A 24,113-nucleotide genomic window follows, 5' to 3' on the forward strand; every position below is an offset into this window, starting at 1 on the left:
TCATGTTTTACAGGCCGGGATCACATTAGCGCGTCATCGCTTCACACAGGCCGCAAAGTGAGTCAAACTGCTCCGAAATGTTTCACAATAATTCCACAACAAGCCGAGCGGTTCCTGCCAGGATCCCTCACAGCTGGCTCCAAGCATCACCGCGCTCCGTGTCAAAGGGAAGAAATGGGTCAGAAAAGCGGAGCGTTTTAGCGCACAGACACCATGTTCCTGCCATAAGGGCCAGCCTCACTCACAGCTTACCCAAATAGAAACACACCAAACACCTCCTCGTGGAACTCTTCTCATCGTCTCTGTTGCAGAACATCATTCAAAGTTTAAAATCTCACAAACAGCAGCTCTGCTCCGCCTGCAGAGCCGCGGAGCAACTGGGTGAACCTGTTACAGAGCCTGCCCGCCATTCTGCACCAGCAACGCGTCAGTGTTTTATTCATATGAGGTTACTGTCACACATTCATAAAGGAACATGTTTAAAAGAAAACTCCACATAAGATTTTTTTTAAATAATAATTTTATTTCTTGCATTTATAAAAACATATCTCAATCCGCCTTATTTTAACACTTGAGTGAAGCTTCGAAACAGCTTCGAAACAGGCCGCCAGTGTGGACACCTCACCATGAAACACTTTGGATTTTATTTTATATACATATATATATGTATAACTTAGAAATGTTTTTTTTTTTTTACATTTGTTTATTTATTTTGGTATTGTCACGTGACATATTTTGTGGTCAGTGCATCTTCTTACCATCTCGATAACTGATGTTTATGATAACTGATGTTTATTGTGTGTTTGTGTTTTGTTTTGTTTTTTGTTTTTTGTCCCCTCACAAGGCAAATAATTGGTCTGATTTATTGCGCTGCTTCAGCGGCTGCGCAGAAAAAACTTCATAATTATTAAAAAAAAAATGTAATGCACGAAAAGCCGCGCGTAAATTTTCTTTGCAAATGTTTATTGTATTACTATTATCATTATTGTTGTTGTTGTTGTTGTTGTTGTTGTTGTTGTTGTTGTTGCTGTTGCTGTTGTTGTTGTTGAAGATAATTCCATGGGTTTTTCTGTGCCTTTGTGTGGCTTCCTGGTGGCTGAGGACGGATCGTTCCGTCTGGATGCTGAGCTGCAGGATCCTGTTGGTCCGCCAGGCTGGATCCTGCAGGAGGCGGAGGATGGGCTGCATTCACAAGCACGACCAAAAATATTCAATAAGAACTGTTATCTGCACCTAATATCAGTTTGGATTGTTTTCTAAATTTCATTTCACATCTTCCTATCTCTACTGCAACAAAATTGTTTAATATCTGACGATAAAGATCTAATATTAAGAGAATCTATGACAAGTTCAAGGATTTTAACTAAACCATGGTTCATTTATTGAGTGTCGCTCTCTGAAGCCTGTGAGCTGCCAGCATGTGGAGGGAACATTTAGACCACAAAGTGTTCAGATGGACAGAGGAGAAGGCAGGACTGACTCACAGTAAAAGGTCCAATCAAATCCAGGAGGGAATAAAAATGCTTGAAATCAGAACCTGTCCGTCTCAAACTGACTCTCAATCATTTTTTACTGATTCACACAAAAACAAATCTACACCTCATCAGGTTGGCTGGTGGAGTTTGGACCAAAGCAACCTGCCTGATTCATTCACAGACTCTCCTGGATCTGGATTGGACCTGAACTGGTTCCTTTCTGGTTCCGTTGGTTTAAAGTGACGTTTATTTTATTTTATTTGCTGTTAAATATAAGATTTGGGATTATCACACTATACCAGACATAATTTACTATTAATCTTTTCCACATTTCTTTAGTTATGTTTACATTTTCAACTCAACAAAAAATAACAACAATACAAATTTCCTCAGAAATTGATTTCTTCAAGAAATGAAACTTTAAAGTTTTGTTAAAAACTAAGAGGAGACACTCCCAAGCTCAACTTTAGAATTATATGTATATTAAATATAATCTGTTTTTGCCTCATGCTGACAACAAGAGATTGTGACTAAAAATTGGGTCATTGTGCAACATGTTAAACTTTTCAGCCAAAATAAATGTTTATTGTGTATTCAGCAACATATCTGAATAAAAACAATTTAAATGACAGAAAGAGGGCATCATCACTAATTAACACGAAAAAATAATATTTGATTCTTTGATGGGGTTTTTATGACTTCCTGAAGGAGCTCAGTGCCACTCAGAGATCCTTTAAAAAATATCCCAGGTCCAATTATGTTAATCACAGTTACTAATAGAAATGAATATAAAATTGACCTTTGACCTCCAAGGGAACACTGATCTAAAACAAATACAAAGCTTAAGTCCATGTGCATAGATTTACTCTCCTCATTAAACCTTTACAGGTGAAGCAAAGCTCAGTCCTCCACGTTTTGGTGAAGTTGTGCTTGTGATGGATGTGAGGCAGCATGTTTTCACCATCTGCTGTTTTCCCCTGGAACACAGATGTTTGCTTTAGCAGGAACATGTCTAAGTTTGTGGCTAATCGTCACTGGTCAGCTCAAAACAGGGTTTTCTTCCCCCCCACCGCCCCCTCACCCCTCCAGATAGAAATGGAGAAGAAAAGCACAAAGTAAAACATCCAACCTGACAAAGCCGAGAGGGATCCCTGTGGTTTCTCAGGAGTCGGTGGACTGAGAGCTTCCTCTGGCTGCTCTTACAGATTGCAGCTGGTTTCCAGCCTTAATGCAAAAATTTTGTTGGGTTTACAGGTTTAGAAAAAATCTATATTTAAAAATGTTTTTCACAATGTATTTGAGCCACTTAAACTATTGAAAGCACTTTTTAAAAGTCAGACCTTGAGAATTTCAGAAGAAATTCTAGGATTTTATTTTCACCATTAGTTGTCACAAACTTTTTCATTTGGCTTCATGTTGATAATGACAGAGTGAGGGATATGTCGTGTGTTTGTGTTGAACTCAAATCATTTTTGAAACTTATGAAAACCTGAGCAGCTACATGTAAAAACTCAAAGCTAACATAGGATGGTTCTTCCTTTTTATGTCAATTATATTTCTAGAATTTGATTAAGATTTTAATTCACAATGTCGTGATGCTGCATTTTACTTTGACAAGAAGTTCAGAATTTAGATCTTGGAATGACTTCATAGCAGTGTCTTCATATTCCAGCTGCATGCCAGAACACCACAGGGAGCAGTCTGTTGTTGTGATGAGCAGCAGCCGAACTCCAGTTCACTGAACAAGCCGATAAAAACGTGTTTCTGTCAGTATTCATCCAGTAACAGAACATGTTCAGCACCAGAGGCTGTGGGTTACTCAACTGGTAACAGAGACAAACGAACAGTTCACCACTGCAGTTATCTCTATCTGCGTTTCCATTAACCCTATGACTGCGCAATTTGACAAGGTTTTGGCGCTAGGTTGAGGAGAGCGGTTTTTCTGGCCGAAATTGGCAATGAAAACACTTTTTTCGCATCACACGAGTCACGTGATCAACAACCGGATGTTGCCTCTGGCGGAAATCAAGAAGAAGAAGACAACAGGAAGTAGTGTTGGGAGCTTGTGGCGTTTTTTTAATGACGTCTTACTTGAACAAACTTTTTCACGTGTGATTTTAGTTGCGCTTCTTATTTAACAGAAACACGGTAATTGCGAAATGATGTATTTTCAGCGTTAGCGGAAACTAGACAAGAGTTTTACACACAAAGCTACTGTGGCTTTTCACACATAGCAGCCATGTTGGATTACTATTATAGAAAGAGCACTCTTCTGAATACTGCTTAACAGTTTGCAGAGTGTGGTTAATGAACAGGATAGTGTGTGTGTGTGTGTGTGTGTGTGCGCGTTTTGGCTGGGGCGGGTTCTTATGGCCAGTGGTCAGTGGCTGGTCTCCACAGGTCTCATGTTAATTTAACTCACGTGACCTAACAATAACATCTGCTCACAGCGGCCCCTTTGACCTTTGACCCGTCCTTTCAGAAAAATCCAGTAACATTTAAGTCATACCTGAAATACTGTTCACTAAAATATGGGAAAGTTAACAAAGTTTCTGGGGATCCTAATAATGATGTCAGGAATTATATTAATTATTACAGCAGTGTGGCTTCATCTTAAAAAAAAATAATAATAAAACAAAATAACACAATGAAGCAAAATAACTTAAACAAAATGAAGATAAAAAAAAAATAATGTGAACAAGCTTGTTGATTTACCCATACAATAAATATAAATATAAAATCTGTAGAGTACAATAATGATGAGATCTGTCATTTTCAGCAGAATCTTGTGAATCAAGGAAATTTTTTTTTTGGAGTTCCTTAAGATGAACTATTTTTACCAAAAGGGAATTGTTTGGTTCTAAGAGAAATTCAGACCCTTTAGTACCTTAAGGGGTGGGACGCTGTAAGTTTTCATAAAAGCCTCCCAGGAAATGTTTCTGACTCCCATCAGCTCTGGGCTCCTGAGACCTGAAGGACTTTTTAAAAATGACACGGTTAGCCTGATTTGCATAAAGATTTCACATATATATTTTTTCATATTATAATTTCATTTGTTATTCATCTTATTCTTATTTCAAATGTTTTTAGATTTTACTTATTTAAATATGTTTATCCCTCTTGCAAAATCCTGTTAAATTTGTACGTTTTATGCTGTGACGAAACGAGAGATGATGAAATGGATTCTGAAGCAAAAATATATACGTGTAAATTAATTTCATTTTCACTCTGCAGTTAGTCTTTTTTCTTTGAGGACAGCAGCAGTGAAGGAACAGCGCTGACCTCTGAATAAACGGACCAACTGTTCTGAGTTTCACCTTCTCAGGTTTTGTCTTAAAATTATTATTTTTTCGATTCTGACATCATATTTTTACCAAAAAAAGAGGGTTTCTTGCAGTATCTGCGCTTAAACTGACATTGTGTTATTTTAACAAAATACTTCTTCTTTTTTTAGGATTGAAAAATAAGTTTGAAATAAGAAACAAAAACAAAAAACACGTTGTGATTAACGGCGTAATTCATTTGCTTAAAGTGGAATTTTCTAAATACATCCGCAACATTTTGGTTTGAGTGACTTTTATACTCAGAGGGGTTGCATTTGTGAGGTATATCTGTAATGCTGCAATGTTTATTTTTAAAATAAATTTTAATTTTGACAACGTCAAAAAAAATGTATTAAATTCATCCTGGTGAGGTGGACAAGGGGAATGTTTATTGCTTCAGTAGATTCATCACATTTATTTTCTGCTTAACTACGAAATAAGCTAAATAAATTAATCAATAAATAAAGAACATAAGAAAACGCAAACAGTTGATGTCTAAAACGGCGTTTTTGGCGCACCTGAAAACTTTTTGAACAATAAACAAAAACTTTACTTTTAATGGCCAAAAGGAACCGCCTCACAGATCCAACTGGGATCAGATTCAGTCTGTTTTATACAGCAGAGGAAAAGATCGACTGGATTTTGCTCTGCATTTATATTAAATAGCTCCTTGACAGTTTGAGCTAAAACATCATTTTGAAGCCGAACAAATTTAAAACCTGTAAATCCACATGGCCTAAACGAAAATGACGTTTCCGTTCAGTAATTCTATGGCATAAACATGAATTTTTATTTATTTATTTTTCCTTTAACAACATAATAACAATCCATTTTAATTATAAAGATTACTTTATTTCAGTAAAATATAAAGACACAAAACCAAACAGCTAAAGCCATTAAATATATCCGGGGTTTTGTGAACATTTGTTTCTGGAAAGAAAACACAAGAGAGACAGGATTCCCTCCGGAGCAGATTTAGTTGGACCTTTTGGAGGAGGTTTGTGCTTTAAAACTTTGATTTAAAAAAAACCCATTAGAAACCAGGTATAAAACGTCTATAATGATTCTCCTTCATTCCGCTCAGATGGGATCTAAATTACACTGCAGTATTTCCCAAAAGATAAAAGAAGAAGAAGAACTTATTTTAGAAGGTTTCGAAAGTTGTTTGTCTGTTGTTGACCAAATCAATACAAGTAGAAAGATTGAGTGGAAACGGGAGAACTAGCTGCGGTGTTTCTGTTAAAAACAAGCAGGAGAATCATTAGCTTTGTTGGCGCTGCAGGTTTAATGCTCCAATCAATGCCAAGCGCTGCAAATAAATGCATGAACCGCGCTGCCTCCCGGCTGGATGCCGCAGGTCCAAAGCTCGGACGCAGAGCGGGAGCCGTGAGGGTAATTAATGGATCAACAGCGACACCATGCGGTCATAAAACAAAACAACACAGACCCTCTTCACTTACCTGGATCATAGCCGCCTCCTGTGGTGATTAAGTTAAAACTCTTTGTGGTGAACACTCTGAGTAAAACAAAATCACGATTTTAACAGCGTGCAGAGAGACAACAAAAGAGCTTTGGGACAAAATAGATGAAAAAAATCTTCCTTCTTGGTTGCAGACAGTGATTCAGCTGCGACATGTACAATTTTGTTGTTTTCTTCCAAATCTGAATATTCACTGTGTGATTACTTAGGGAACAAAAACTGAGACAAAAAAAATAGAAGCTCTGAAATATAAGCAAAATCCACCCTTAGTTCAAATGTCTGCATGTGTATACTGACCTGTGGAGAGGCTGAAAGAGTATGGACCACGGAATTAGGCAAAGCACAAGCATAAGTAAAAAGGTATAAAAAATATTACAAAATTGCTATAAGGAAGACGAAAAATATATGTACTTAGTTACATTTGTGGGAGATTTCTTCTGTTTTTATTAAACTTTTTTTATCTCCTTTAAATGTTTCAGATCAACAATTAAATTTTAGTATTCTATTAAAATAACCTTAGTACATACAAAAAGGAATTTTAAAATTGTGATTGTATTTATTATGAGAAAAATCTATCCAGACCAGCCTGGCCTGTGTGGAAAAGTAACTGTCTCCCGTTTTAACTGCTGAATGAACTTTTTGAGAAAGTTGAGCCAAACTTAAGAAACCTAAATTACTCCAAGAACTTGTTGATAATAAATTCTGGAGGTGACAAAAAAGAACAGGTCAACTTCTAAATCTACAGACCCGTTGCCTGAGCTAAGGTCAGAGGTCATGATTTAACAATAAGATGGAGAAACTGTCCATATTCGCTTCCAGGAAATCTCCATAGGAAGGTTTCCAGGTCAGAACCACTGCTGACCTAACAGAACATAACAGCTCGTCTCACAGAAAAGAAAACATCTTGATGATCTCCAAGACATTTGGTAAAATATAGACTTACATGTCAGAAATGCAACTTCATGGAAAGTTTGTGTCATGTTACATCTTACCTATTAGTAACACAGTATTTCAGGAACAGAACATCATGGTCACAGTCAAACATGCTGTTGGTGGTCTGAGGGTCTGGCCTAATCTATGCATCCTCAAGATCTGGACAAGCTGCCATGATTGATGGAATCATGAACGGTGCTCTACCAGAAAATCCTGCAGGAGATTTTCTCACCTTTAGTTCAGGAAGTTTTAGTCACAGTGATCCAAAGCACAGCAGAACAGCCACATCCAAATGACTCAGAAATGAAATGAAATTATGTTTTTCAGTGGCTTAGCCAAAGGTACAGACTTAAATCCAGTGTAGCATTACCATAAAACTCTCATTTATTTTTATAAATCTACTGATGTGGCTGAATTAAATAGTTTCTGCAAAAAGGAAGGAGGCCAAAGTTCCTCAGTGGTGATGATAAAGACTCGTTACCATTTATTATAAACTCTTGGTGTAGGTTGTTGCTTCTAGAGGTGGAACAACTAGTTATTATATTTAAAGGGTTTCTTTTCGCTATAATAAATGAAATCATAAATTATTACCAGCTATGATCCTGAACATTTAAGTTGAACAAAAAAGCAAAAATACAAGAAATGTGTGAGGGGTGAACACAGTGACAGCACTGTAAACTGATGTATTTAGCTTAATAAAACTGAAACCTGATATTGAAAGACTAGAGAGACATAATGCTTTTTTCCTCTGTGTGATGTCAAATCTTGTTGAACCTTTTTCATTTTAGGTCAGCTAGGATTGCCAAATTACTCCTAATTTGAAAAAGTGTCTAAATTTTTATGGGAGACATTTTTTATTGCTATTATTGTTTTTTAAACAATTGTGACAGCCTAGTGTACATGTTAAAAGCTGTAGGAGTTTGCTCACAAACAACGTGCGTAAAAGAGACCAAATAGCAATTTAGATTGAAATGGATGACTTTCTGTGGGGTTTTGACAAAGGATTCAAAAGACATTTTTGTTAAATTATGCAGAAGTAAAAATCGTTTGATGAAATATGGCTTTCAAAAATGAGCCTCCATATTTTTTCTCTCATAAAAGACTAAATAACACAAATTATCGATGTTGTCTTTGTTAGAAATGGAGTTAAGTTAGAAATGCTACATTTCTAACTTAACTCCACAAGCGTTGGATAAGCGAAAAAATGAAGAGAAACGTCTGTTTTGACTCAGGACTAGTTGATCCTCATCACAGTTAGAGGGCGCTGTGGGAAAACTAGTCAAACCAGAGAGGGAGCGAGAGAAAGAAAAGAAACATCATGGTGGCATGCAGCCTGGACGGAACATCTCCTCCTGTCTGACCTGTGAGGGTTGGAGAGGGAGACGGAGCTGCTCATGGAGTCTGTTCAGGAACGGCTGGTTGAGTTTTCACTGGAGGCTCACGGTGAGAAGGATCTCCACTCTGAGTTTACTAACACAGATCAGCAGACTGACAGCTCCAACTTTCACTGAAACCATTCATACATATGCTTTAAAACTCGATGTTGGATTTCTGAAAGCTTTTATTATTGCGGAAGGCACGTCAATAAAAAGCAGCACTTGGAGAGCAACTTAAAGACTGACAAAGCTGGACTGAATTATTCAAATACTGAATAAATGTTCTAAAAAATACAATTTGATTTGTCGAACCTTAATTTAATCGGTAAACCAACAATAATCGATTTAAGCATCTTCTCTGAACTGCTATCAGATCCTCCTTCAGTACATCTAGAAGGTTCCGTAGTCTTTCTCTGAGAGCTCAGAGCGACTTCAGCTTCTACATACAGCATCACTGATCCAGCTGTCTGGATTCATTCTTGCTTCCAGGGACTTCCATGTCTCTCCAGAGTATTCCTATTGGTATTTCACCTATTAATCTGGGAGAAACTGGTGGATTGTGTATTTTTCATCTTAGGCTAATTGGTTGACGCATTCCTCCTCTTCTCCATGTGTCAATTTCATTGTCATCATGAGTTATGCAGGTGTTGCAATGGTTGCTGGCTGCTGTCTGGTCTGTCAGTGACTAACTGCTGATCACCCACCAGATCTTTACCTGAACAAATCTGTGCCACATTTGGAGGGACCGCCTGAGCCGCTGCAGTTCTACCGAGACTGGATCGGCCCGAACAAGCCCTGCATCATCCGCAACGCCTTCAGCCATTGGCCAGCTCTGTCCAGGTGGACACCAGAATACCTCAGGTGACAAGGACCTGTCCGCAGTGAAAAAAGAATTTTTATTTGAATTCTCCACATGTTGAGATGAACATCCTCCTTTAGCTCAGAAAACACTGAAGATTCCTGTGATTAAAAGGAAGAAGTTAAATCTGCTTCTGCTGTGTGAAGTCTCAAATTTTTACTGGATCACTGAACTCACATCTTACTGTCCGCAGGGAGAAGATCGGGTCAAAGATGATCAGCGTGGCAGTGACTCCTAATGGCTATGCTGACGCCGTGGCAGGGGATCGCTTCGTCATGCCTGAGGAACGACAGATGAGCTTTTCTTCTGTGCTGGACATAATAGAAGGAACGGTGAGGCAGTGTAGGGCCCGCTCCAGGGTACTGGACTGCTGCTCACCTGACTGGCTTCTGTTCTGACTCTCTGCTGGACTAAATGTTTCCAGGTGCAGAAAACCGGAGTGTTCTACATCCAGAAGCAGTGCTCCAACCTGCTGCAGGAGCTGCCTGAGCTAGTGGACGACCTGGAGCCTCACGTACCCTGGATGAGCACAGCACTCGGTCAGTTCCATCACCAAACCAAACCAGAAGGGACTCAGAGCAGTTCCACCTCCTCCAGCACACTTCACTGCTGTTTCACACCTCTCCTACACGACCTGCACCACTGTATGGATACTTCGACATCACTTCAGGCCTTTTTGTGCAATATCACAGTTCCTGTCTCAACACCCCATCATACGATTTCTCTAAATCTAAAAAGACGCAATTCAGTTTAAACCAGGCTAAAGGTTTTGTCAAAATTATAACGTCTTGAAAACCATGTGATCTATTGCACTGTTTTTCAAAGTGGTGGCCTCCAGGAGGCGCTGTGGGAGCCTCTGAAAGTTGGATGGAAGATGAGAAGAAAATGTTATCTGGTAATAAAGTCACATGTTGTCTGGTAACATTTTCCACCACAGAACTGGTAGCTATCTAAAATCAGCAGCATTTATACTAACAATGAATAAAAACATTCTAAAAGTTAACATTTCTTTACATATGTTGTAGCGTTGTCTGTGGGTTTGTATAAAGGGACCCCCGTGCTGAGGTCAGTGCTCTTTTGGGGCCGTGATATGGAAACGTTTGGGATCTATGGCAAGAATCCCTCAGTAAAACAGGGCTGTCTGTCCGTCACATCGGGTCCAGATCCTGTGTAAGGACGTACACTCACTGTCCATCCAGTCCTGGTAATTCTGTCTAATGAGTCAAAACTACCAGACATCCTATGCATCTGCTGACCTCCATTTACTCAGATTGTCGGACGATCCGACAGCGCCCTGGTTTTGGCTTCCAGGGCTGGTGGTCAGTTAAGTTAGGAGCCATTGCTGGTGTGGATGAGGAGCAAATTACATCCAAATCAGGTCATTTCTTCTGGGTTCTTTTCAGCAGCAGCTGTGTTTTACTTCAGGCGTCTGTGTCGTTATTGTTGTTGGCTTAAGAGTCACGTTGTTGTCTTTGTTTCCCTCTCTTAGGGAAATCACCAGATGCAGTCAATTTTTGGCTCGGAGAAGCAAATGCTGTCACATCCAGTAAGATTTCAGTTTGATTTTCATGACTGCCCCAAATGTGTTTGATATTCATGTGAAAAATATACTTCATTCATCAAGGACAATGTAGAACAGCCACATTTTATGACTTTCTGGAGTGTTTAGTAGGATTTACCGGGACAAAGGCACAAAACTTGTTGCTCCATCGAAGCAGTTGTCCAAATTCTGTTTTTTGTTCTCAGCTGTTCTGTGTTTTGCTTTCCAGTGCACAAAGATCCCTACGAGAATCTGTACTGTGTGATTTCTGGAGAAAAACACTTCATCTTGCTTCCACCCACTGACCGACCCTTCATCCCTTATGGTAACCACAGTAACCATCTGTTTCTCAATGTCCTTGATGGTTGTAACTACAACAACCGTTCTCCGAGATCACAGTTTTCAGTAACAGGTGATCACTACTATTTATCCAATGACCTTCTATTAACCCTAAAGATATTACCCTCAGTGAATACAACACATCTACTGTAGCTACCACAGGATCCACTGTATATCCTCTCCAGCAGCAATCAGCTGCTGGAAACATCTGGTCTAGTTAAAGGTTAACCACCAGAGTCAGAAAGACAAACCTTCACATCATCTTTTGGTCTTGTTGCAGCTGACCCCTGCTCAGGACTGATCACAGGAAACAGTCATGTAATCTTGCTGTGGTAACTGTCCACCTGATGTAACCACAGTCCTGATCTCTTGCAGTAACCACGGTAACCATCTCTGTCAGGTCTGTATCAGTCAGCTGTTTACCAAGAGCAGGACGGCGGTGAGTTTAAGGTCATCGATAACGTGGACTCACACAAGGTGCGTTTAGGTCCTCATTTCCTGAAGGTGTTCCATCAGTGCCTCGCTGACCCCACTCACCCCCTCCACCCCGTCCACCTGCCCCCTCTATCTGCCCACTCCACCCCTTCTCTGCTTCAGGTTCCCTGGATCCCTCTGGACCCTCTGGACCCGGACATGGAGCGCTTCCCTCAGTACCGGTTAGCCCGGCCTCTTTGCTGCACGGTGAAGGCTGGAGAGATGCTGTACCTGCCATCTCTGTGGTTCCACCACGTCCGGCAGTCCCACGGCTGCATCGCAGGTACAGACCCTGAATGCATCACGTCTCCACCAGCAGAAAGCATATTGTGTCACACATTAGAGCAGGGCTGAAATAATTTGTCAGTTTAATCTGGATTAATCGATTAGTGAAGTAATTGTCAAATTGAACTATTTGACAATATAGTTTAATTATTAATCTATAATAATTATAGTTTAGTATAATTCCTGTGTAGGAACCTTGAATATGATTAACCAGCTGTTACTCCTCACTGACAGCATTCAACCATTTTTTCTGATTACTTTTCACCAAATCTCCGACCACAGCCGCCAGCCGGGCTTTATCATTACAACTTTGTCAGAGGTTCAGCGCTTCCAATATTTACTTCGGGACAAAAAACACCGATTGGTCAGTTCCTGACAAATCCACTGGATTGACAGACAGGTGGCGTCATGTTAGTTATGGTACATCTGCTGTAAGAGGAAGGTCTTGTAAAACGGTATGGATTCACACCTGGATGGCTCATCCAGCCAGTTTCTAACTCCATTTGTCCGCTCCCTGCTCTGGAATTCCAACTAAATTGTTATTCCCTGCAACTAAATTTCTTATACTTAGTGAGAATTACAAAGTGTATGGAACTGGTAAAAGGAATTAGGGAAAAGAACAGATTTATACATGGAATTTTCAGCCCACCTACATCACCCATATTCCCTCTAACAGCAGCTGAAACAAGATTTTCTCTGACAACAGACATGTTGGCTGTTAAGTAATGAAACTAGCACGTTATCCCAGTAGGAATCTCACTGTTTTCCTTTTGGTCTCCATTGCAGTGAATTTTTGGTATGACATGGAATACGACATCAAGTACAACTACTTCCAGCTTCTGGAATCACTGTCTGAAATAGCGAATGGTTCCTCGTGACACGGTGGCTGCTCAGTGATATCACAGCAACAGAGGAGACTCAGTCCACAGAAAGCAGTTTGTTTGGGAACTTTGGAAAATGGAGCTTATGGATTGCGAAACGTAGTGCAACAGCACCTCCTGGTGCTGTTTATGTCAAACTAAAGATTAAAAATGTAATTTATTCAATGAACCTTAGGACATGAAATGACTGTCAACTCATTCTGTTTTCTGGTGTGTCCATAAAGCTGTGTGTGCTGCTGCCGTTTTAAAGTGTCATGTTCTCTGTGTGTTTTTGACTAAACTTCTATCTTTGTCACTGCTGCTCCCCGTTTAGTTCTTTTCAGGCTATATTCCTGATCTGTGTGGAACTGCAGGGAAATCACTAAGATTTTGCTGCATCAATTTTTTTCCCATTTGCAACAATGTTGGATGCCACCATCAAACTCTTATAGTTTGCAACTTTTAATATGCCTTAATTCTTCAGTGTTGGGGGGAGAAAACCTTCTGCAAGCTCATGGTGCCATTTTATAAGTTATAAAAATGCTGCTTATATCAAACACGACTGACTCAAAAGAAATTTCATTTCACCATTTTACCTTGAAAATTGGGCATCTATCACTTTAACCCTCCCACAGTCGTAAGAGACGGGGTCATTTGGACCCCACCTGTTTTTTACTCTGCGAAGCAAAACGAAGGGTTTTTTTGTGTGGTTTTCAGAAAGTGGTGGTTGTGACAGTACAACTCCCACTTCCCTACTGCCTGACCGTGGCATTTGCTGCATCCTCCTGAGCACTACGCTAAGACAGCAGGAGGGTTGAGATGGATCTTGATCTATTGTAATAAATCTTCTCCGATTAGGGAAACAGTCATGTCAGAATTTGACAAATCTTTGATTGGGTTCAAATTTTTGGAAAAAAAGATTTCCCTTGACCTTTGTTCATCCACCAAAAACAGCTGGAAAACAGCTGGAGAAGACAAATCTGTGCATAAAATGAAACCCCTCCCTTCTTTCGTATGATTCAGAATCTCTCTTCTCTGGAGAATACAGGCATGTGCCAATAATGCCGTTGTCTTTCTTCATTGACAAACATTATTGATGCTTAATCCAACTGTGGAGAGAGCTGCCAGTCTTCCCCAGGCTACAGCACATTTTAAACTGACTTTGAATCCAAACATGGTTCCAGTCAGTCTGAGAGCAGAAAACCCCCAGCTGGAAGTCAAATGACATAAGAGTAGCTAACATGAAGAAAAGAGCAGAAAGCATTTTATTAAAGCATAACATCTTTACAGCAAAAATTTCAGAGCCAGCAGGCATAACCCAGCAAACAAAAACAAAGTTCATGTTCATATCTTATAAATTTTTAAAATAATCTTTATTGTCAAGTTTTCCATATTGCATCGTCTCAGAGACTCAAGGCCACATTTCTCCGCATCCTACAAAGGAATACAATGATTATCTGTCAGCTAGTGGAAGCACTCGCACAAATCGAACACACACAAATCCTATGCAAAACAGACCAGATGTGTTTGTGTGTGTGTATAACAACTTACTACCTTCCCAGCTATCCGAGTCTCTCCTGAATGTCTCTATGATGATAGCAGATCGTTCTCCCACAAGATGTGCCATCTGACTGGCTCCACAACACCAGACAGTACTGGTGTTAGCAGCCTGACTGGTCAGATGACCAAAGATCCACTTTGGCAGCAGAGTGATGTTCTGTTCTAACTCTGGAACTTGGAAGAGTTCCAGAGGAATGCTCCTCTTCCAAAAAGGAGATCAATCAAAAAAAAAAAAAAAAAAAAGCACACACACAAAATCTCAGTCTGAAAACTGAAAATGCTGAAAGGTGTCAGATTGAACAGTAGGGGGCGCCACACTGCATGCAGCGACAACATTTTTTCCAAAACAAATCCGACCATTAGCTGCTTTAAATCCTGATGTTTCTTATTAAGACATTTTTTTTCCTCTGTGGAAATACAATGCCAACACTTCAACCTGCTGCACCGAGTTTTACTCCCAAATTAAAGTCTGCCGGTTTACTTCAAGCTGAACACAATCCCTAATTTATCCAGGGCTTTGCTGGAACAAACAGACGGTAACAGCCAGGAAAACAATAAGGACTGTTGGATGTTAGTGATCCAGCCTGAACACATTCAGCAGACTGCTGCAGCAGGACGAGCCCAGCCTCGGGGGCTGAACATGCTTCAGTCATGACAAAACAAATTTGATGCTGGAAACCATTTTTAGTAAAAGGGTTACACATGACAAGGCATCAGCTGATAATAACTGGGACTGAGGCAGCCCCTCTGCTATTCATACGGCTCTACACACACACACATAAAATAATTCAGCTTTCATAGTGATAGTTCCTCCTATAAATTGGCACATTGATGCTGTGAAACGCAGGCACCCAGCGGTTGTCATGGAGACCCACGTTGCAGCCGGGCGCATCCCTCTGGGCACCGTGGCAACACATCCAGTAGCCCGGCCCGTACGGCAGAGCCTGGCAGTACGGCTTGTGGTGCCAGCGGCACAGAGACACGTCTCCAGGGCGATAGCGCTTTTTGCACTGTTTGCAGGGGTCATCACGGTAACGGGGGTCAGACACCCAGAGTGAGTCGGCGGGCCGCACGCTGTAGTTCTCGATGACGAACTTGAAATAGCTGCAGGTGCACTTGAGCGCGGCGAGGCTCTGGGTGGGCAGCAGCAGCAGTAGGTTGACCAGCAGGTGGTGCGGCAGCAGCAGCAGGTACGACTGGGGGGCCAGCAGCTGCTGCAGCCTCTGGCGCACCCGCAGGAAGTCCTGCGACACCGAGGCGCTACGGCCGAGAGGCACCGCGGCAGAGCAAGAAGGACAACCCATGGTCTTGTGGACCTTGTTCTTCTCCGACCTCTGGGGGACGCTGACCGGAGGGAGGGCGGGCTCCAGGTAAAAGGTCGTTCTGTAATGGGGGGTGCAGAGCGTTGGCCCCGTCTCATCAGAAGACCGGAACAGAAGGCCGGGCAGCGGCTCCTGCTCTGCACTCCAAAGGCCCGCCATCTCCCCGGAAACCTCCTGAGACGGTGCAGCTGGGGTGGGGGGCAACACCCAGGCAGGGGACTCCACCCGGACAGCAGGTTTCACCTGTACAGGCAGCTCCACCCGGACTGCTGTCAGAGTTTCAGGTGGTCCTGATGAGGGTTGTGGCTGGGGTTGTGTCCAGCAGGAGCTGAAGCTCTTCTGTCCAGCAGTCAGCAGGACACGCCCCACCGTCCTCTTCAGGCTGTTGCTCCTAGACAGACTCGTTTCGCTGCTCCTCGGACACTTGGACTCCAGCTTGGCCACCATCTCTGACACCCTGACGATGTCTGGCTCGTCTCCCTCCTTGATCTCAGGCCGGGGGTTTCTGGAAAGGGTGATGGTGGTAGAGCTCCTCTGGAGGCTTAACAGAGGTTTTAGGTTTGGCTGCAGCTCGCTCACTCTCTGCTCAAGGAACGCTACCATCTCCACCACAGAGATCTTCTGCTCCTCCTCCGTTGGCGATGGTCCGCTGGCTGGCTCCGGTGCCTCACCATGCTGGCCTCCGGGACCCTCTGAGCACCTCGGCTCTGGTTCAGTCAGGATGTGGCTCCTCTGGTCCAGCTGATGGTTCTGGTTGCTTAAGCACCTGCGGCGCCTCTTGGCAGAGCGATTTTCTTCCCAACTTCCCTTGGCCTTCACGGCGCGGAGCGGCCCCAGCGGAGTGCTGCCGTTGGCACATGCCTTTGCAACTGGATCGCTGTGGCTTAAGCAGTGAGCTGAGCTGCAATCGCCACTGTCTGCCCCATCCGTCCGTGTTGCCTCCGAAGCAAATATTGCAATCTTTTCGCGCACGTGTCCAGGTTTGATGACTGTCCACACGTTCGGCACCGTATCAGCCTCCTCCGTGGCACTCCGGCACGGTCCGAGGGGAGCGCTGCATCTGCCGTCGGTCTGACAGGAGAGCTGTTGCCCGGTGGTGCCGCGCAACGCCTTCAGATGTGATGAGCCGCCGGTGCTGTAGCAGAGTGTGTTGGTGGAGATGAAGCTTAATGGAATACGGCTGGTGCTGATGTTGCTCTGGTTACTGGACATCTTCATCATCAGCGTCTCCTGATGACTACCAAAATAAGCGCTCCTCTGAGATGACGTCTGAACACGGACTGCATCCAAATGCACCTCTGAGCATAGGAGCTTTGGGTAGGACCTTAGATGCATGGCTGGCCTAAGGGAGGAGGAGAAAGTTATTTAGTTAAAAATATGATCAATCTTTTTAAAGGAAAAAATTCAAATGTGCTACAGCTTTTGAATAACTTTTAAAGAATGTTGTGTACCAATCTGCTTCTCTATGGTTCTCACATTAAATGTTGGGAAGAGTGTGGGGATGAACCAAGCAGGGATAATATGTTCAGTAGTGTGGATGTTTTGGTTTGTTTAAATCAAGCAGACGGCTATGGTGCTAAACACGGCAACAAGCCAGCCAGCAAGAAGTCATTGGGACTCTAATCCATTGGTCAAATTTTTGTCAAAAAGTTTGACCAATGTCAAACTTTTTGACAACTTTTAAAGTCAGTTTAAAATGTGTTACTAGGATACGAGAGCTGAAGTGATTAGAGATCTCATAATGGAAACGACGGCATTAGAGGGAACTACACAACCAGCTCAGTTTTCCACTCATTAGGAGATGCCTCTTACCATGCCAAGTGGCAGCTACTTTAAAGTCATTATAAATGAACACAAAATAATTATACCACACAATTTCGATATGCCTATAGAATATAGAAATTGTGATTACCTTGACAGCACATATTGATTTCCCAGTGGTGTTAGAGGTGAGATCCAGGTTGATGTGAAAGCTTCTCTGGTTCTAAAGCTTCATATCTTGTGTGTTGCTTCTTGTCCAACTCCACTAACTTCAGGAAAGCAGACTGAACATGAGACTACCTCTGTATAGAACATAGAAGTACAAAAACAAAACCTGTAAATATGAATTAAATGTTACAAGATGATAGATGAATCGTCCTAAAGAGATGTAATCCAGCAACAATAAACTGACTCGCAATGTAATCTCTTTAATAATAATAATAATAATGTCATATCATTAACAGGAAGGTTCTAGAAGTGCTTGAGTAGAAGACAACTGGAATATTTCTCTTGTCTATGGTGTCAAACCCCAGTTCTCGAGAGCCACTCCAGGACTGGAGTTTGGTGTCCATAGGTGTTTCTCCAACCGCCACATTAGAGCGACATGCAGCTCAGTCTGGTTACCGCTCAGGTTTTAGAAAGTTCCACAGTCAGAGCCACTACAGCATTCAAACCATTTAATGTGCCTTTAATAAGAGGCCATTGAAACTTCCAGGAAGGGCTGAATTTTTTAATTGTTTGGACACTGCAGGCCAGAGGTCATATTAAAAACAAATATTCATAATGAATATGTATGAGCTCATCCTTGAGAAAAAAATTACATTTCATAAATTTCAAATATTACAGGTTAAACTAGAAATGAGTCATCTTAAAATTATTTACTTGTACAATTGTATTCTTCACATTTTAATTCAGTCTCATAAATGCAATTGTTTCATTTCAATTTTTGCCAAGAGAAATGTTATTTTGACAAGGAGGAACGATACGCTTTATTAAAATCTAATCAGAGGCAGGTGCATATTTCACCATCTAAAGGGCAGACTACCATTCTCCAAACATGCCCATTATGTCCAGGTGGTATTGATCCATATTTTGATTCAGTCATCTACCACTGACTACGTCTATTTAAAAAGAACTATAACTGAATATTGTTGCTCAAACAGACTTAAGCTTAATCTCCTTACTTGTGACCAAAGTAGAATTTAACCATTGATTTTTAGAAATATCTTCAGCCAAATTAGTGCCCGATTGGTCCGTTCAAATTTCCTTCATTTTGAGTGATCAGTGATTGGCCAATACTTACTGATTATTTTCACAGATCTTATCCAACTTCACAAAGTTCTGAAATTCACCTACTGTACCATTTAGCTCTGCTGTGAGAAATTGCTGCCCACCAGGTCAAGTATGCTGACTTTTCATTTTTTCATATGTAGCAAAAACAAGTTTGTATTGATTCACGGGTATTCTTTGATATCTTTTAATTAAATAAAGTTGGCTGATTGAAGGTGTATTATGACCCCAACACCTGTCAATGGCGGTTAAAAGAAGAAAAAAAAAGTTCGTATCGATCTAACCCAGCAGGTCAGGCTTCTTAAAGATCTGCGATTAACCAGAAAACGGCAATCGGTGCACCCCTAGTGTAGACGGCGGGTGGTGTTATATCAGAATAGGCCCCACATGTCACCCCTACATACCTAAAGGTCTGAGGAATACAACAAATATGTTTGCTGGATCATGCTTTGTGCCATGCAAGATGCCTACAATGACAATATTGTGACAACCCCTGGTAAAATTTAAATGGCAACCACTGCCAATATGATTTTATTTCATTCGAAGCTCAGTTTTTCACAGAGCCCATCCACCTCATTCCCCCGTGTGGAAATTTCCAGAGTACACACTGTTTACAGGTGAGGCAAGAGGCACTGTTGAACATGCAAGGAAACCTTTCAGAGTTACAAAGTTTTCCATGTCAGAGATGTTGGACTAGCAGTGGACAGACCACTTGACTATGAAGGAACATGTTTAACGTTGAGGCGACATTAGGCAGAGGACTTTTAGTGCAAAGTGAGGCCAGATGATAGATTTTGGGGCTTCATCATCAAAATTGATCAGAGTTACTGGATGCCACAAGGGTAGCTTACAAACTGACAATAGTATAAAGATTATAAGAATTTGGTTGAAACATTCATTGTATGATTTGTGTTTTAATACAGATCATCAACTTTTACACAGTGCAGAATTTATTTTAAACCTAAAAAGTATTTCTTTCAGTAAGAAAACAATGTGTTATATGGTGCTGTTCTAAAAGTCCCTTTCTGAACAGTGTTGGTCTGTGATACTGGAATCACTGATTATCACTGGCTTCTGATAGTGGTGACAACATCTCAAGACATTTCACGTATCCCACATGCAACACCTCCACAGACATGGCCAGTCTGCACAATAGTTTACTATTTATAATAATTGTGTTGTAGTTTTCTTTGTTTTTGTAAATAGACAAGATTTGTATAACCAAGTCATTTTTAACCTTGTTTGTATAACCTTTGTTTTTAGCTAGACAAATTACTCATTAACTGTGTTTCCATTACAAAAGTTATGCACACAACTTTGCTAATATTTTGCTAATGTAAAAAAAAAAACTGAATTTCGCAATTGCTGTGTTTACATTAAACAAGAAACACAATTAAAAATCACATGTGAATTTGTTCACACGATAAATCATGCAGAAACATGCCATCATCCTTGTCTTCTTCGTGGTTTGCATCAATGGTAACATCAGGTTGTTGATTAAGTGACTTGTGTGATGTGAAAAAAGTGTTTTAATTGACATTTTGCAAAATAAAGTAAATTTTATAAGCCCCCCCCAAAAAAATAAACTTCTCATCCTAGTGCCAAAACTTTTACTGAAAAGAGCTGTTCTTTTTCCAAAATTGGCAGGCTTCAAATTGCCCAGTTATATGTTCAATGGAAACACAGCTAGTGTCCAGGGACAACAGATGAAAAGTAGCCATTTGGCTAATTCTGGAACATTTACAAAAATGTCAATTAATGAGCATTGTCCCTGTCAAATAAATTAAATTTAAATGAAACCTAAAAGAAGAGATTCCCCAGCAGAAATGACTGTATTGGAGCTATTTGCTCTTAAGATCCATTGGCAGTTGGCATCTATTTACAAAGCTACAGCTGATTGAAGACCTCTACATCTATGCAACCGCAGCAACACTGTGCTCTTCACAAACATGCCTCAGCAACCAGGCTTCTTGCCTAGACACTAGAGAAGGCAAATATCAGCCAGAAAGTTTAAAAATTATCAGTGAAAAAGAAACAGATATATTCCTGCATTTTATGCCTTTAATTCCTGAAGAGAGCCAACAAAAAATTAAATACAAGTTGTTCATCTGATGGACATGTCTCATTTGATGTATTTGTGTGAGTGAAGTGTGTGGCTCATCTGAGAGTCGCCCTGATCATCTCGGTGTACAGTTCAGAGTGCATTACAGGACAAACAGCTGGGATCAATACAACATCATCCAGAAAGCATGTTCTGGAGCGCAGCATACAGGAGGATGCTCATGTCTGATTATTTACACATCAGGAGATGATAACATGAGAAGAGTTACAACTTTTTTTTTTTGGCTACAATCTCAAATTAATTGTCTGTTCTTCTTTGACCTGGCCCATGTTACCTTGACACTGATGACTGAAAATTGATCACATTTAACTGTAATAATGTAATCATATAAAATCCAAGTCTAAAATGCAATAATTCTTTAGTGAAGGCTTGATCATTTAGAGCTAAAAAACAATCCTAACATCAACATGTTCAAATGTCAGAAGGGTGGGGCTGGTCTGATTATTTATTGGATTAATATCTGAATAGCAACAGGTGCTTAATAAAGGTTTTTTTTCCCTTTAGAGAATTAAATGTAAAACTATGCCACTTGAGGATTTCTGGGGATGATACATTTATAGATCTTACATGCAAAATGTATATATTTTTGCCCAATTTTGGCTTCATTAATTCTCTGAATGTGTTCCCTTTTTTTTGAGTCTGTATACTCCAGTTAACGGTTAATTAAGTCCTAAATTTGATCAATAGTAAATCGTTGCAGACAAAAAAAAAAAAAAGCCTTTCTTGTGCCATTATTTTTCCAAAGTGCTACTAAATTTAACACTTTGTGTTTTTTGATGTACACTAAGGATAATTATGCAAGTGTCCTCATTTTCTTTAAAAAAAATAGCTCATAAAACCAAGTTTAGCAACATAGTGGTAGTATCTATATGGGATGCACACATTTGAAATCAGAAAGCCTTACTACACACTGTCTAGATCTAACCTAACAACAGAGAACAATGGGTTATAATCCTTACATCAACCAAAAAACAGCCACACCTACACATATCCATCTTCACATTTCAGATTCTCAGGTTTAGGCAACATCTCCAATATATTGATTTACATGATTGCTATCAATAGTTCAATGCTTTAAAGAAACTTTAAAGCGATCCATAAAAACAAAAAACAAACAAAAAAATTTACTCAATCTGGGTTTTAAACAGTTTGATACAAGTAACTTAATTTCATTAGAGAATGGACCAGTGACATGTGTAGATTGTGAGAGACCTTCTGCTGGGTGAGAGCAGGTAATAACAAAGATGAACATCAGAAGACATTTAGAAGGGAACAGGCTTGGTTGTGGCTGTGAGATGAGGAGCTACTTTCTGCATTCACCCAGTTGTAGTCCACTGGTTGGTTTAATCTGCAGGATTTATTCCTAAATTTGTAACAAATCACATTCAGGACCACATGACACCATACAAGTTTCTTTAATTAAACAATGCTGCAATTAGACTGCTAATCAACTCTGTATGTGACTAACCATTTCTGAGCCCAACAGAGAGCTCTGCGTTACATAGAACATAATATTCTGCACCATGACATAATTTATATATTTAGTGAATATTTTTTGCTGACATCTATATCTGAAAATCAAAATAGCGATAAATAAATGTTTAACAGCAGCAATACTGCTGTTAAACAGCAGTATTGATATTATATCAATATCAATGATATTGATATAATAATCAATATCATTGACGATTTTGGCAGCAGCAGGAATTATTGCTTTTTTGCTTTAAATAAAACAGAAAATCAATGTAAATAAATTTCTGCTTGAACTTTGTGTGTAGGTATGAAAATAGTAAACTTCCTCAGTTATTCTATAAAATACTGTGGTGCACTTTATTCTATTAATATATTTATTACAGAAACTGATAGAAATTGCCAAATCTTTACTTCCTTATCACACAACTTGCATTTCTGACTGCATCTTCATAGCCAGCTGTTTAGCCGAAGCTAAACAGCTGGCTACTTTACATAGAGTAGTAAAGGGAAAGGAACCTGGAAGTAGCCGTAGTTTAATGGGGGGGGGGTGTCGTCGTCCATACACCATTTTTATTTTCCCGTTTCTAAAAACAAAGCCCTGTGTACGAACACTGCTAAGAAGTCGGTGATTGTGGAGACAGCACTGAACAGAGTCTGATAAACAACTGCTGTGTCTGCAGTACGAAGAAAACCGAGACCGTGCTGGGCCTGTTCATCACCTCCACCCCGCTTATGCCACTTTCCTTTGGGTTCAGAATGTTAACGGCTCCATTCCACAGCTGATCCATACACAGCCAACGAAGTGTCGGAGGCACAGTTAGCAAACAACTGCTTGAACTGGTCAAGTTAGTTAGCTGCGACTAGTTGAAACCATTGCAACCGCAGAAAATTGATTAGCTGTAATGCTAGCTAGCGCAGAGCAGCGAAGCAGGCAAACAGAGCATTTAAAAATACAGGAGCTCGTTGAAATGTAGTATGTTTCCACATAAATTCAAACGATTTAAAGTTGAAAAGGCACACTTACCTGGAGAAGGCAGAATCTCCGTCTTTGCTACAGGAAATAAAAACAAAAAACTAGGCTAGTAGCTGGAACAGCAGCTAAACTCCACTGTTTTCCAGTTTGTTTCTGTTTTTGTACCGACCCGAAGCTGCGGTCAGTTAATTTAGCTGCTTGTTTTAGTCTTTTACTTTCCAAAACAGCTTGGCCACTAAAAAGCTCGCCCTTCGTGGTTTTATAGCAGCTCTAATGTAAACGACCAAAATACGTACACTCGCAGCTCTACGTGTTTACGTCACAACTTAAAAGGGAAGTGTAAGGTAAAAAACAAATAAATGAAATATTGGTCTGTTATCTTTGACACTCAGTTACAACCATTTTGTGGTGTAAAAAGGTACTATTGGATAAAAGTCTGACCCTAACCCTCTTAAAATGCATCAAAATCTAGCAGACTTTGGTGCATTTCAGAGAACCATCAGGCTTCTCTGAAACCTGATGGCTTTATGTCATTTCATTTAGGAGCAATTATAAATGCAATCAAAAATAACTTAACAACTAAATTCTAATTTAGCCTCCTTTTTTGTCTTAATTCTCTTCTTCTTCCACATGATCTTAATTTTTATTTTTTAAAAAGTTTGTACAAT

The 24,113-nt window shown here is 40.4% G+C and overlaps 2 protein-coding genes and 2 long non-coding RNA genes across 4 annotated transcripts; 2 read left to right on the forward strand and 2 right to left on the reverse strand.

The window, feature by feature from the left end:
* The first annotated feature begins 8,489 nt into the window (after positions 1-8,489).
* On the forward strand, positions 8,490-13,218 carry jmjd7 (jumonji domain containing 7). Its single transcript, XM_007566270.2, has 9 exons — positions 8,490-8,654; positions 9,295-9,448; positions 9,640-9,778; positions 9,871-9,985; positions 10,936-10,992; positions 11,216-11,311; positions 11,726-11,802; positions 11,923-12,082; positions 12,871-13,218. Exons 1-9 carry the CDS (start codon positions 8,606-8,608, stop codon positions 12,960-12,962), a joined length of 939 nt encoding a protein of 312 aa, XP_007566332.1. The 5' UTR covers positions 8,490-8,605; the 3' UTR covers positions 12,963-13,218.
* Positions 9,487-9,694, reverse strand: LOC107837925 (uncharacterized). Its single transcript, XR_001663976.1, has 2 exons — positions 9,624-9,694; positions 9,487-9,547 (listed from the first exon to the last, which is right to left on the reverse strand). It is a non-coding gene; the product is annotated as an uncharacterized LOC107837925 (long non-coding RNA).
* Positions 13,219-14,186: 968 nt separating the features above from the next.
* fbxo34 (F-box protein 34) lies at positions 14,187-17,828 on the reverse strand. The gene is made up of 2 exons (XM_007566272.2): positions 17,739-17,828; positions 14,187-17,168 (listed from the first exon to the last, which is right to left on the reverse strand). The coding sequence occupies exon 2, from the start codon at positions 17,159-17,161 to the stop codon at positions 15,293-15,295; it is 1,869 nt and encodes a 622-aa protein (XP_007566334.1). The 5' UTR covers positions 17,162-17,168; positions 17,739-17,828; the 3' UTR covers positions 14,187-15,292.
* On the forward strand, positions 17,805-23,539 carry LOC103147770 (uncharacterized). Its single transcript, XR_477291.2, has 3 exons — positions 17,805-17,891; positions 18,052-18,055; positions 23,503-23,539. It is a non-coding gene; the product is annotated as an uncharacterized LOC103147770 (long non-coding RNA).
* Positions 23,540-24,113: the final 574 nt, after the last annotated feature.

The sequence above is a fragment of the Poecilia formosa genome, unplaced genomic scaffold, assembly GCF_000485575.1.
Source record: "Poecilia formosa unplaced genomic scaffold, Poecilia_formosa-5.1.2 Scaffold189, whole genome shotgun sequence".
Taxonomy (NCBI): domain Eukaryota; kingdom Metazoa; phylum Chordata; class Actinopteri; order Cyprinodontiformes; family Poeciliidae; genus Poecilia; species Poecilia formosa.